Source organism: Sapajus apella, unplaced genomic scaffold, assembly GCF_009761245.1.
Source record: "Sapajus apella isolate SASKATOON/1434 unplaced genomic scaffold, GSC_monkey_1.0 scaffold23, whole genome shotgun sequence".
Classification (NCBI taxonomy): Eukaryota; Metazoa; Chordata; class Mammalia; order Primates; family Cebidae; genus Sapajus; species Sapajus apella.
In genome coordinates this window covers 9,218,217-9,232,933 of record NW_022436963.1, presented here as the reverse complement: position 1 = coordinate 9,232,933, position 14,717 = coordinate 9,218,217, and the positions used below count along the sequence as shown (strand labels likewise).

Below are 14,717 nucleotides of genomic sequence, written 5' to 3'. Positions count from 1 at the left end.
TGCATTGGGTTATTCCTCCATAACACCCAGGAGAGAGAAACTTGGGAGGAAGCAAGCAGGCTCAGTACACATAGAGGCGAAACGACAATGTGGGAAAAAAAATCATACTTTTGAAGAGGGAAGTGAGATTTTTCCCTAAAATTACTATTATTTCCATTTTTAAGTTCTAAAATGTTAACATTCTGAAATTTCAAACAAATTGTTTAGCTAAAGAGATGACAGTACAATCATTATTCAAAAAGACCTCTGCCTATAGTTTGGATGTTTGTCCCCCCAAGGCTTATGTTGAAATCTGATCCTCAATGTTGGAGGTGGGGTTTATAAGAGGTGTTTGGGTTATTGGGAGCAGGTCCCTCATGGCTTGGTGCTGTCCTCATGGTAATGAGTGAATTTTCACTCTATTAGTCCCATGAGAGCTGGTTGTTCAAAAGAGCCTGGCACTTCTCCCAGACACTCTCTCTTGCTTCCTCTCTCACCATGGACACATGCCAGCTCCACTTTGCCTTCTGCCATGAGTGGAAGCAGCCTGAAGCTTCACCCAGCAGAACTGTGAGCCAAATAAGCCTCCTATCTTTATAAATTACCCTGCCTCAGCTATTCCTTTATAGCAACACAAATGGACTACGACAATCTCCTTTTAATAAGACCAACCTTTAAAACTATCATAGGTTAACCAATGGAGGTATGCTCTGGTCTTCTCAACAAACACTTATCTTCTAGGCACTCAATCCATGGTTTGAATTAAATCAAGAAGGATCTTCAGAAAAAGTTATAAGATTTTTTTTTTCATTTTTTTTTTCTCAGTTGTAAGATTTCAAAGGATCAACCAGACATTACCCTATCATTACCCTATGATCTGATCTATCCTTGTCCTAAATGTCTCATAGATAGAGGGAATGGCAGTAAAGCAGAGTTAACAGCATCCCTGAAAGCTAAAAGGGAGCAGATAATTCCCAGATTCTCTCTGGGCTTATTCCAGTACAGCACTAAATAGGGCGCTCTGCCTTTTTGATGGCCTAAGGATAAGCAGTTTTAAGTTTTAAAACATCTGAATATCATGGGTTTTTCCGATTCTCATCTACTTCCTCTTAAATATTAAAAAATATCTATTGTGAAGCACTGGCTACATATGCATCCAGAGGAACTATGTCAGCATTTACAGGCTTTCATTTATCTATAATAATGGAGGTTGGGCTAAATGGAATATAGACACCTTATTTTCACTATAAATTTTAACTGTTATCAAATTTTCACATCAATAACTATTCAGCAATATCTAAAATCTTAAGCTATCCAGTGTGTTAGGGATTATTAGCTTAACATACTTTTAGGCAGAGTAAATACATACCTTTAATTTATCAGATAAATCTTTAATCTCATTAACTGCTCCATTGTACTTATTGGCTAATTCTCTTAATTCTTCCTGAGTCCTTTCATTCATTTCTTTCAGATGGGTACATTCATCTTCAGTATTACTCAGACTTCGCTGCGATTCAAGTTTGCAGGTGATTTAATTAGAATAAATGTACATTTGTTATTTAGAATTCCTCCTAAAATCAATTTTTAAAAAGTATAATTCTACGGACTATTCTAAATCAACATCTGCACTGGACTTTATATAAAACTGAGTTAAATAACATTAAGAATGTCAATTTACTTCAGGTATACACTAAAACAGAAAACATAACTAAGAATTAACAACAAAAAAAAAGAAAAGTAGAGGGAGAGTAGGGGCAGGAAAAGGATGTTTGCTGCCTTTATATAATCACTTTTTTTTTTTTTGAGATGGAGTTTCGCTCTTGCTGTCCAGGCGGGAATGCAATGGCATGATCTTGGCTCACCACAACTCCCACCTCCCGGGTTCAAACGATTCTTCTGCCTCAGCCTCCCGAGTAGCTGATATTGATTACAGGCATGCACTACCACGCCTGGCTAATTTTGTATTTTTAGTAGAGTCGGTGTTTCTCCATGTTGGTCAGGCTGGTGTCAAACTCCCAACCTCAGGTGGTCCTCCCACCTCAGCCTCCCAAAGTGCTGGGATTACAGGCGTGAGCTGTTTTGCCCAGCCTATAATTATGTTTTTGAAAGGTCAATGGGTATGGCTTTTAGCAGTGAAACTATTTTAAGCCTATCAATCCTTGAAAGCAAGTTTAATAATGTGCAACAACTAATTTAATAAAAAATTAAAAGACAACTAGCAACTTTCTTTCTTGATATATCAAATTAATCACACGACAGTCGACAGTGAATCAGGCACTATGGGATGGGGTAGCAATACAAACTATACCTGTAGTATGGAAAGGTATGTTTACCATTTAGTTTCTGATGAGTATTTTAACTAATTCTAGTAGTACATTATTTCTGTGGTAATTCTGCAGTGGTTCAAAGAAGTGATCTATATTATGAATTAGAGTTTTTTTTCCCCAAAGCAATGGAAATTGCATTTTGATTGTTCCTTAAAGACCTAGAAAGGACCTTGGAGATCATTTCCTCTTTGAACCTCCTAAATATAAGACACAGCTTTCCTCTCTGGCGGGTGAATTGAAAAAGAATAAGTAGTGTAGGCGCTTGGCCTTACAGTGACCACCCTCAAATAGAAGCAAAGCAAAACCAAGTGACAGAAAATCAATTCCCTGGCACATATCATGGTCTGCTGTATGGAGGGTGAATCCTAAGCAGAATGCAAACAATAAGATTCCCTGGTTACGCTTTTATTTCCTCAGCCATTGACTAGGGAGCATAGGTACCAAAACTTACATGGTTATGTGGAGAATTCCTGTCAATGAAAGCAGCATAACTGTTCCTTCCTGTCTGACAGACAGAAAATATTTCCTAACTATCTAATAACACCCAAGTTTAAAGTGTCCTGGAATGCTTGAGAGTTTTTTAAACACTCACAATACTATTTAGTATTTCTTTTTTTATTGAAATACCTCAACTTCTGAAAGTTTTCTAACCACTTCAATTTTTTCCTGAAGAACCCGCCTCAGGGACTCTTTGGCTGTTGTCTCATAGTTATGTTTATCCTCTTGTAATGCGATAAGTTCCTTTCGTAAACTATCTTCTGTTTGATTCTAGAATAAAAGATATTTATAATTATAGACAAGTTATTTTTAAAAAGCATTTAGTGTTTGAAAAAAATGAACACATTATGAGACACTTTAAATTGTATATTAAGGTACCTCCAAACACAAATGATGCTGGCCCTGTATTAACTAAAGATGCATGTAAAAGTTGTATAAGTAAATTATGCCTTCACAAACATATTAATTTCCACTTCCCATAGAAAAAAAGTTAAAGGCAATTGAGAATTTCTCTAAAATATACAAAAATAATTACTCTTATATTTATCCTATTTTCTGCAATCCACCATATTTATATTTGTGGGCAAAAATAATCAATTACCTTCAAAGGCATCAAGCATTTTAAAACAATGGTTAAAACAAAAGGAATAAGAGTACCATGGCGGAAAAGCAGACTTCGTATCTGGGGCAGGAAATGTACAAAATTAGACTGAAACATCTTTTCTGAAATGACAGCAGGAAGCTATCAAAGTCGGCTAAGGTTCTGTCTATCAAAAGGACTCAGGAGCCAATCTGAAGGCATTTACATAGACCAAAGACGAGATACTTTGAACTTTTATCAATTAGAAAAATAGGCTGGCCGCAGTGGCCCACACCTGTAATCCCAGCACTTTGGGAGGCCAAGATGGGAGGACTGTATGAGCCCAGGAGTTCAAGACCAGCCTGGAAAACATAGCAAGACCCTACCTCTAAAAGAAGAAAAACAACTGCATCAGATTTAAATACATCAAATATGTTTAAATCTAAGTGGAGGGAGAAAACATTTCATGGCCAGTCTTTGGTAGATGAAAAAGAACCCATTCATTATTTTTAAATCTAGTAAAAAAGGGAGAAAAATCACTTATCTTGCTTTCCCCATAGAAAATGTACCTCAGGGTCACCACATGGTTGATATGGGGAAACTTCTCATTTTATTTAAATTTTTTTATTTCAGTAGCTTTAGGGATAAAAGTGACTTTTGGTTACACGGATGAATTATATAGTGGTGATGTCTGGGATTTTAGTATTGAATATACTGTACCTATATTCAATAGGTAGTTTTTCATCCCTTACTCCCCTCTCACTTTCCCAACTTCTGAGTCTCCAATGTCCATTATACTACTTACTCTGTATGTCTTTGCATACCTATAGCTTAGCTTCCACTTATAAATGACCACATGTGGTATTTGGCTTTTGATGCCAGAGTTACTTAGAATAATGGCCATTATTTTCCTTTTTTCTTTACAGACAGGGTCTCTCTTTGTCACCAAGGCTGGAGTGCAGTTTTGCAATCACAACTCACTGTAATCACAAACTCCTGGGCTCAAGTGATCCCCCTAAGCCTCCCCAGTAGCTAGGATTATAGGGGTGCAGCACCCTCCTAAGCAGCTTAAATTTTTGGTAGAGACTGGGTTTTGCCATGTTGCCCATACCGGTCTCAAACTGCCTCCCATAGTTTTTTCTTAGAGACAGAGTCTCAAAGACTGTTGCCCAGGCTGGAGTGCAGTTGTGCAATCTTGGCTCACTGCAACCTCCATCCCCAGGGTTTAAGCAATTCTCCTGTCTCAGCCTCCTGAGTAGCTGGGATTACAGGCACACGCCACCACATCTGGCTAATTTTTGTATTTTTAGTAGAGACAGGGTTTCACCATGTTGGCCAGGCTGGTTTTGAACTCTTGACTTCAAGTGATCCACCAGCCTCAGCCTCCCAAAGTGCTGGGATTACAGGCATGAGCCTCCGTGTCTGGAAGGAAACTTCTCTTTATAGAAGTGATCCAGCTAAATAAGTGAAGGAATAATAGAATTATATCACTAATTTTGTAACCTTGATGAAATAATGAATCTAGGCAGGGATCGTCAATGATTGATAAAATCTCTAAAAGAACGACAACTAGACATTATGTTGTCTCTTGGTGGAAGAACACAATACCATCCAGAAAGTGTTGTTGACAGAAAAAAAAAAAACCCGAACCTAAATCAGATCAATTCACTAGATTGAACTACTAATTTATGGAGTGGTAAGGGGAGCTAAAAGAATGTTTAAATAACAATGCAGACTTAGGGAAATTATCTAGAGGATAAATCACGCAGTTTTTTCAGGAAATATTAATTGCAATAGAAAAAAGACTTGTATATGACTTGTACATGGGTATTTATTACATAATTATTTCTATTTACATGGATGTCTGCAATTTCTCATGATAAAAGATTTGAAAAAATTGTGGAAATGTATAAAATTTTTACCATATACTCAAAATGATAAAGAAATGATGTTACACAAAAAACTATGCATTTCATTTTATATATTTGAGATTAATACCTACTTTGGAGCATGCCTGTAATTGGTTTCCCATAACTTCTAACCGTGATAAGAGTCTATCTTCATCTATTAAAGCCTATTGAAGAAAAATTAAATGTAAGTAAAACCCGAGTAATCACAAAGTAACACGTATATAAAAAAAGGTTGCTACTGACAACAAAAGACATGAAAGCATAGAACTGACCAGCATCCACTGTAAAATGCTGAATTTTCAACACTTATTCATTAGTTAGGAATTAACTTTGCTTTTGTTTGCCACAACGTTTTTGTTTATTTAACATGTATGAAATATTAAACTATGTTTAAATGTTTCTTAAATACAAAACAACTGGAATACCTGCCAACTGGTATCTGAAGCCTCTTGGGTGATGGCTAGTAGCCGCTGAAGCGTGGCTAACTTCTGTTCCAACATTTGTTCCCGATGTAAGGCCTCCTAATATTATAAATCACAAAAAAGATTCTGATAAACTCATCATGATTCTTTTGAGAAGTAACCAATTTTCAACACATTCTAAAATATTTTCATATTACATCCCACTTGATGTATTTTGAAGTATGTGAAACTTGATAGTACTTTGTAAAATATACAACAGTCTCCGCTTATCTCTGGTTTCCCTTTCCACAGCTTCAGTTATAGTGCAGTACAAGATATTTTGAGAAAGACAGAACGTTGACATTCACATAACAGTATACTGGTATAATTGTTATATTTTACTATTGGTAATTTCTTACTATGCTTAATTTATAAGTTAAACCTATAGGTATATATAAATATAGGAAAAAATATAGTAGATACAGGGTTTGGTACTATCTGTGATTTCAGGCATCTATTGGGGGTTTTGGAACATATCCCCTGCAGATAAGAAATGACTACGGTATGTATGCGGGCCACATCGTTTTAGTCTCATTTGCTGGGCTGAAAGTACTGCTATTAGAGGTTCTCTAACTGCAACTTCCCCCATAACAGAAGACAAATCATCTGTTATTGTTATTATTTTATTCATAATTTGGAAGAGCAAGTTTTTAAAAAACCTACAACAGAAAAAGCTAACAAAATTCAGGCTTGCATTTTACACACACACACACACACACACACACACACACACACACACACACACACAGTGTGTGTATATAGACAGATACCTATACATACACAGTCATGTACCACAAAACAACATTTCAGTCAACTATAGATTGCATATACACAGTGGTCCCATAAAATTACAATGAAGCTGAAAAATTCCTATCACTAAGTGACATCATAGCCATCCTAACATTGTAACACAAGGCGGTATTACTCATGTGTTTGAGGAGGTGTTGGTGTAAACAAACCTACTGTGCTGCCAGTTATATAAAAGTATAGCACATATAATTATATATAGTATATAATACTTGATAATAGTAATGTATGACTGTTATTAGTTTATGCATGTACTGTACTTTTTATTTTTAATTATAGAGTATATTCCTTCTGCATATTAAAAAGAAAAAAAGGCTAACTGCAAAATACCTTCAGAGAGGTCCTTCAGGAGGTATCCAGAAGAAGATACTATTATCATAGGAGATGACAGCTCCATGTGTCTTACTGCCCCTGAAGACCTTTAAGTGGGATAGGATGTGGAGGTGGAAGACAGTGATACTGATGGATCTTGATACTGCATAGGCCTAGGCTAATGTGTGTATTTATGTATTCATTTGTAACAAAAAGTTTAAAAAGTAAAAACAAGTTTAAAAAAATTTTAATAATAAAAAGCTTATAAATTAAAAATGGAAACAAAATACTTCAGAACAGCTGTACCATGTGTTTATTTTAAGCTAAGTGTGAATATAAGAGTTAAAGAGTTTTTAAAACTTAAAAGTATATAGAGTAAAAAAAGCTAAGTTTAGCTTATTATTGAAGAAAGAAAAACTTTTTTTTTTTCTTTTTTTGAGAGAGGAGTTTAGCTCTGTCACCCAGGCTGGAGTGTAGCTGCATGCCAATGGCTCACTGTAATCTCAGACTCCTGAGCTTGTGATCCCTCCTGCCTCAGCCCCCCGAATAGCTAGGACTGCAGGTTATACACCACCATGCCCAGGGAATTTTATTTTTTTCTGAGACAGAGTCTTGCTCTGTCACCCAGGCTGGAGTGCAATGGCGCAATCTTGGCTCACTGCAATCACTATCTCCCAGGTTCAAGCAATTCTCTCATCTCTGCCTCCTGAGTAGCTGGGACTACTAGCAGTGCCACCACTCCCAGCTCATTTTTGCATTTTTAGTAGAGATGGGGTTTCACCATGTTGGCCAGGCTTGTCTCGAACTCCTGATCTCAAGTGATCCGCCCACCTTGGCCTCCCAAAGTGCTGGTATTACAGGTGTGAGCCACCACGCCCAGCCTTCAGCTAATACTTTTATTATTATCTTATTTATTTGTTTTCCTACAGATGGGGCCTTCTTACGTTGCCCAGGATGATCTTGAACTCCTAGTCTCTAGTGATCATCCCACCTCAGCCTTCCAAAGTGCTGGAATTTCGAGCATGAACCACCACCGCACCTGCCTGAAAAACTTTTTAAATATATATTTAAAGTACCCTAAGTGTACAGTGTTTATAAAGTCTACAGTAGTATATAGTAATGTCTTAGGCCTTCACATTCACTTACCACTCACTCGCTGACTCAACCAGAGCAGCTTCCAGTCCTGCAAGCTCTATTCACGGTAAGCATTGTACAGGTATATCATTTTCTATCTTTTTCTTTTCTTTGCTTTTGAGACAGAGTCTCGCTGTCATCCAGGCTGGAGTGCAGTGCTGCGATCTTGGTTCACTGCAACCTCTGCCTCCTGAGTAGCTGGGACTACAGCCATGTGCCACTATGCCCAGTTAATTTTTGTATTTTTAGTAGAGACAGGGTTTTGCCATGTTGGTCAGGCTGGTCTTGAACTCCTAGCCTCAAATGTTTCTCCTGCCTCAGCTGCCCAAAGTGCTGGGATTACACTGCATCTGGCCTTTTTCTATCTTTTATACTGTATTTTTACTGTACCTTTTCTATGTTTAGATATGTTTCTATACACGAATATTATTGTGTTGCAACTGCCTTCAGAATGCAGTACAGTAACATGCTATATGGGTTTGTAGCCTAGAAGCAACAGGCTACAGTATATAACCTAGGCGAGTAATAGCCTATACCATCTAGGCTATGTAAGTACAATCTGTAATGTTCACACAATAACAAAATCACCTAATGAGATCGTATGCTTGTTTTTAAGCGATGCATAATTGTATATATATGTATACATGTGTATACATACACACATACACATATATGTGAAATATATACATCTCAGAACAAACTCATTCCAGTGAAGCCAAGATAATCTGGTCATCAGCAAAGATACTTTATAATGGCTTAACTGCAAAAGTATGACATCTAAAACAGCAATAGCTTTTAATTTTTCCTTTAAAAAATGTTGTTTAGGCCGGGCATGGTGGCTCATGCCTGTAATCCCAGCACTTTGGGAGGCCGAGGCGGGCGGATCACAAGGTCAAGAGATCGAGACCATCCTGGCCAACATGGTGAAACCCTGTCTCTACTAAAAATACAAAAAAAAAAAAAAAAAAAAAAAAAGCCAGGCATGGTGGCATGTGCCTGTGGTCCCAGCTACTCGGGAGGTTGAGGCAGAAGAATCGCTTGAACCCAGGAGGCGGAGGTTGCAGTGAGCCGAGATTGCGCCACTGTACTCTAGCCTGGCGACAGAGCAAGACTCCATCTTAAAAAAAAAAAAAAAATGTTGTTTATATAAACGTATACTTTTTTTTTTTTTTTATTTCTGAGACAATGTCTCACTCTGCAGCCCAGGTTGGAGTGCAGTGGTGTGATCTTGGCTCACTGCAACCTCCACCTTCCAGGGTCAAGCAATTCTCATGCCTCAGCCTCCTGAGTAATTGGGACTACAGGTATGCACCACCATGCCCAGCTAATTTTTGTATTTTTTGTGGAGATGAGCTTTTGCCATGTTGGCCAGACTGGTCTTGAACTCCTGGTCTCATGATCTACCTGCCTCAGCCTCCCAAAGTGTTGGGATTACAGGCAAGAGCCACTTTGCCCAGCCAATATATACATTTAAAAAGAGAGACTGCTTCACTCGCACGCACAGCCTATTGCATTTTCAGGTGTTCTAACAGCCCATAATTTAGCAGCAATTAATATGCCAAAAATAGGTAAGAGTCCACTGAATACTTGTTCAATGTAATTAAGGGATTTATAATGGGAGACTCAAATAACTATTTGGCACCTCCAAAGATATATTTTACAGAAAAAGACACTGATGGAGAAAGTCTAAACTTTAGGTGGCTTGTTAACAGTTAATAGCTGTTAAGAGACTCTCCTTCACTGGGAATCAAGGTGAAATGCTCACAGCACTTAGCTGTGGTTTTGGCATACCTTCTTCACCTTGTTCTATTCCTGTCATTATCCAGAGGAACACTTATGACCCTAATGCCTATGAGACATCTCAACAGAGAAGTATATGCTTCAAACATAGTACTTGAGGTTTAAAGCATGAATTTATTGCTCCCCACATCCTTTATAAATAATGTCTATGGAAAATCTTGTCTATCTAGAGTTAGATTACATTTTAATTAACTCTAAAGCTATATGTTAAAGAATCCAATAAAAAGCCACACCATCTTAGAATCCAAATTAAAACACAGCTTTACTTAAAATAGACTATTTGCCAAGTTTAAGTTCCTAAAACATTCCTAATATCCAGGAAATTACTCAGATGCTGCAAAAAGTTTTACTGAAAAACAAAACCATCAACCCACCATATCTCTAGAATCTACTTCCACTAGATGGTGTAATTTCACCTTTTTAATTCAATTCCATTTAGAGTTTAACTCCATGAACTATTTCCTAACGGAAATCTAACATGTCCAGGAATAGTCTTTTAGTTAGTTCTAGGGTATGAAATGCATCTATTCCAGTTTTTATTCAAAATGTTTACAATTTACATCAGAACTTTGGCAGTTCAATAAGGATGTATACAGAAAAGACTGTGGTATAATTTTCTTTCAAAGAGCTAGAAAAGGAACAGTAGAGGATTAGGACATTAGGAATATTCAGAACTAACAAGAAGGTTGGAAAGAGTGGAGAGTGAGAGAGTGGGATTTGCTATTCATGATGACTAGTCACAACAGTATACAACCTTGGGCAAATCATTTAACCTATATGAGCCCCACATTTCTCATTTTAAAAAATGAGGTTTAGACTACATTAATCTCAAAGTTTTCTTCCACCTCTTAAAATAAGCAGCTTAATTAATGTGCCTTCCTATTGAATGGTAAAAAACTACTATCATTTATGGCATACATTCTATGTGCCAGGAACTGTTCTAAGTGCTTTATATATACTAATTTTTAAAATTCTTCACAATTCTGTGAGGTTAAGGGCTATTACTATATTCATTTCATAGATGAGGAAAACGAGGCACAAAAAAGTTAAACAACTTTCCCAGCAGGTCAGAAATCAAAGCCAAGGATTAAATCAAGGGAATTTTGGCTTAGAATACTCTTTAATACTCTATTAAAATCCAAATGTGTAATGTTTTTCTATCTATACATTATACATGGTGGAATGTAAGATCGGATTAATACATTGATAACTTTCTGTTCATTTTCATAGATGTGTACATTCTTAACAAAGATGAAACTATTCTCACTGATTGATTCCTATAAAAGAATGTAGGGACCCAGAATCATGGGTTTGGTTCTATTATTTGAAACAAAAGACAACTGAAGGCCTATCCACAGAAAATGACTCACTCAAGGTCACAAAAGCGGATTAAGTAGCAGAACTAAGATAAAGGCCTCAATCTTGCCCAGTGCGGTGGCTCACCTCTGTAAATCCCAGCAGTCTGGGAGGCTGAGGTGGGCAGATCACTTCAGGTCAGGAGTTTGAGACCAGCCTGGCCAACATGGTGAAACCTAAAAATCTACTCCACTCTACTAAAAATACAAAAAATTAGCTAGGTGTGTTGATTCATGCCTTTAATCACAGCTACTTGGGAGGCTGGGGCAGGAGAGTCGCTTGAACCATAAGATGGAGGTTGCAATGAGCAGAGATTTCACCACTGCACTCCAGTGTGGGTGACAGACTCCATTTCAAAAAAAAAAAAAAAAAAAAAAAAAAAGGACCTCAATTTCTAATCTCCTGATCCAGGGTTTTTCTTAACCATGCTCCCCCACCAGAATAAGAAACATAATCTAGCCCAAACCTACAAAAAGCAAACAACAACAACAACAAAACCCAAAAACACTTGTTTGCTTTTTAGAGATTATACGGCTCTTTAAATACAGTATTTACTTGAAGAAGTATGTGCTCTACACCAAAAATTTTTCTGTGAATCTGGCAGCACAGCACAGTGGTTAAGAGCAGGAAATCTGGCAGAACACAGTGGTTCGTGCCTGTAATCCCAGCGCTTGGGAAGGCCAAGGTGGGCAGATCACCTCAGATCAGGAGTTCAAGACCAGCCTGACCAACATGGAGAAACCCCATCTCTATTAAAAATACAAAAAATTAGCTGGGTGTGGTGGCACATGCCTGTGATCCCAGCTACTTGGGAGGCTGAGGTAGGAGAATCACTTGGAACTGGGAGGCAGATGTTGCGGTGAGCCAAGATCACGCCATTGCACTCCAGTCTGCGCAACAAGAGGGAAACCGTCCCAAAAGAAAAAAAAGGCTGAAAATCTGAGTTTTGGCTGTCCAGGTTCAAATCCAAGCTCTAACATATACTTGATGTGTGATGTTGTATAAATTATTAAATCTACCTTCCTCTCAGTTACTCTATTGGTAAAAACAGGAATAAAATATGTATCTTGTAAGATTGTTGTGAGAATTAAATAAATTAATATAGGAAAAGTGCTAGAATGAAGTTTGACATATAATATGTGGTATATAATTATTTCCTATTAATATTATTAAGCAATCAAAATCTCTCCCAGTTTTAATTTTATTTAAAAGTCACCTATGGGCCAGGTGTGGCTCATGCTGTAATCCCAACACTTTGGGAGGCCAAGGCGGGCAGATTACCTGAGCTCAGGAGTTTAAGACAACCCTGGGCAACACGGTAAAACCCCTTCTCTACTAAAATACAAAAAAAATTAGCGGGGCATGGTAGTGGACGCCTGTAGTCCCAGCTACTCGGGAGGCTGAGGCGGGAGAATCACTTGAGCCCAGGAGGCAGAGGTTGCAGTAAGCTGAGATTGTGCCACTGCACTCCAGCTTGGGCTACAGAGTGAGAATAAAATAAAAGTCATCTATGGATAAATAATTGTTTTGGGGCTCGGTGTGGCAGCTCACACCTACAATTCCAGTGCTTTGGGAGGAGGCTGAGGCAGGAGAAAGACTTGGGCCCAGGAGTTGCAGGCTGTAGTGAGTTCTGATCATGACACTGCACTTCAGCCTGGGAGACAGAATAAGACTCTGTCCCCAAAACAATTTAAAAATAAATTAAAAAGAAAAAACAAAATTGTTTTGGAATCCCCTCATACTTGAAGCAAAAAAAATTCCTCTCGTACAAAGGCTTATCTTTTCTAGATTTAACCCACAAAGGTTTATATTTTCTAGATTTCACCCTTTTTCCTTTTTTCATACATTCTATTTTTAATCCTTTATTCTTTTTTGCAAAGATAGTACTTCTTTTGTATTTGTATCCAGTTCATTTTTTAAAATCCTATATTTGTGAATTGGCAAAATAAACTTTTTTTTAAAAAAAAAAACATAAATAAGGCTTTAATTTGGCAAAATATAATACAATGCCTTTTTTATCCTCAAATGAACAGTTTCCCAATTACTTCACTCTAACACCTCGTAGTACTCTTTCTCCTTTGTGAGCTGTTGGTTTACTGCCTGAAGGAACTGCTGTAACTGTGTTACAGTCTGATTTAGACTTCCAGACATTGTCTCCTTCTCAGAAGACTCCGTTTCTGGGGAAACATCACTATTCTCAATAACAGTAGTGTCTCCGGCAGCTTTTACTATTTTTGACTGGATAAGCTCCAGTGATTGTTGAGCCTTATGTAAATCACCAGCTACCTTCTGTCTTTCATTTTGTTCAGTTGTAAGTTTTTTGAGTGTTTCATTTAACTGTGCCTTCAACTCTCTGACTTCTGTAACATAGATAGATCGTTCCATCTCTGCCTTCTCTAGTTCCATCTCCAAATGTTCTCGTTCTCTTCTCAAATTTTCAATATCCTTATTTTCTCTTCTTAATCACTCTAGCTCTTGTTCTGAAGATGTAAATGATGACTGCCTCTGTTTAATAGTCTTGTGTGATTCATCAACCTTAACTTTCCATTTATTTTCTTCTTGCTCAACACTTCTCTGTACCTTCTGTAAAATTCCTTCTGTTTCTGCAAGGATGGATTTGTATTTTTCACACTCAGTTGTTTAATTCTGCCCTTCTTTTCTTGAGACAGGGTCTTGCTCTGTTGCCTAGGATGGAGTGCTGTGGTGCCACAGCCTTGACCCTCAGGGTTCAAGCGATCTCACCTCAGCCTCCCGAGTAGCTGGGACTACAGATGCACACCATCACACCTGGTTAATTTTAAAACTTTTTTGTAGAGACAAGGTCTCACTTCATTGCCCAGGTTGGCCTCAAACTCCTAGCCTCAAACAATCCTTCTGCCTTGGCCTCTCAAAGTGCTAGGATTACAGGCATTAGCCACCATGGCTGGCCCTAACTCTGCGTTTAAGAACTTTTAAAAATTTAGAAGAAATTCTGTTTTTAAGAATTCTCAACATTTAGTTTTACCTGTAGATACTGAGAAAGCTGGAATAGTTCCTGAGAGTACATACTTGGAGTGTTAGCAGCAACCTAGAAACAAATGACACAGTATCAACAGAAAACGCTTCATAAAAAACATTAAGACAAACTAATTCCTTGAAATGTCTACTTACTTACATATGCAAAATAACTATTCTTTTAAAAATTAACCAGTTTCCCTTGTTCTTAAAATATTTCTGCTTGACGTCCAGAATTTGTAAATGGTATTACATGCTGATCAGCTTGAAATTTATAAGCAGCGTGGTGGAACAAGAGCTACACATGAAAACATTTGATAAACCAAATCACAAATTTATAGTGCAAAGGCAATATAGCTTTTTACTTGTTTTTCCCTTTTCTGATGGAAATATAGCCTTTTCTTAATCTAGAAATAAAACCTCCTAAATCAATAGATCCACATATTTTCCCTTTAAAATTCATCATTAAATAGTTCTTTGATATGTTAACAAGCCTCATTCATTTAGAAGTAGCCATCTTCAAAATTATTTGTATGTAGTGTAGGAAGGGCAAGGACAT

The 14,717-nt window shown here is 37.4% G+C and overlaps 1 protein-coding gene across 18 annotated transcripts in view; it reads right to left on the bottom strand.

The window, feature by feature from the left end:
• SLMAP (sarcolemma associated protein) overlaps positions 1 to 14,717 on the bottom strand; it is a 169,150-nt gene that overhangs the window by 65,536 nt on the left and 88,897 nt on the right. For all 18 annotated transcript variants that reach the window (XM_032289557.1, XM_032289555.1, XM_032289569.1 and 15 more), the window contains exons 5-9: positions 14,169 to 14,231; positions 5,720 to 5,815; positions 5,387 to 5,458; positions 2,934 to 3,074; positions 1,349 to 1,486 (exon numbers count right to left, since the gene is read on the bottom strand). In XM_032289557.1, coding sequence (XP_032145448.1) covers positions 1,349 to 1,486; positions 2,934 to 3,074; positions 5,387 to 5,458; positions 5,720 to 5,815; positions 14,169 to 14,231 — 510 coding nt within the window. The remainder of the gene's footprint in view (positions 1 to 1,348; positions 1,487 to 2,933; positions 3,075 to 5,386; positions 5,459 to 5,719; positions 5,816 to 14,168; positions 14,232 to 14,717) is intronic.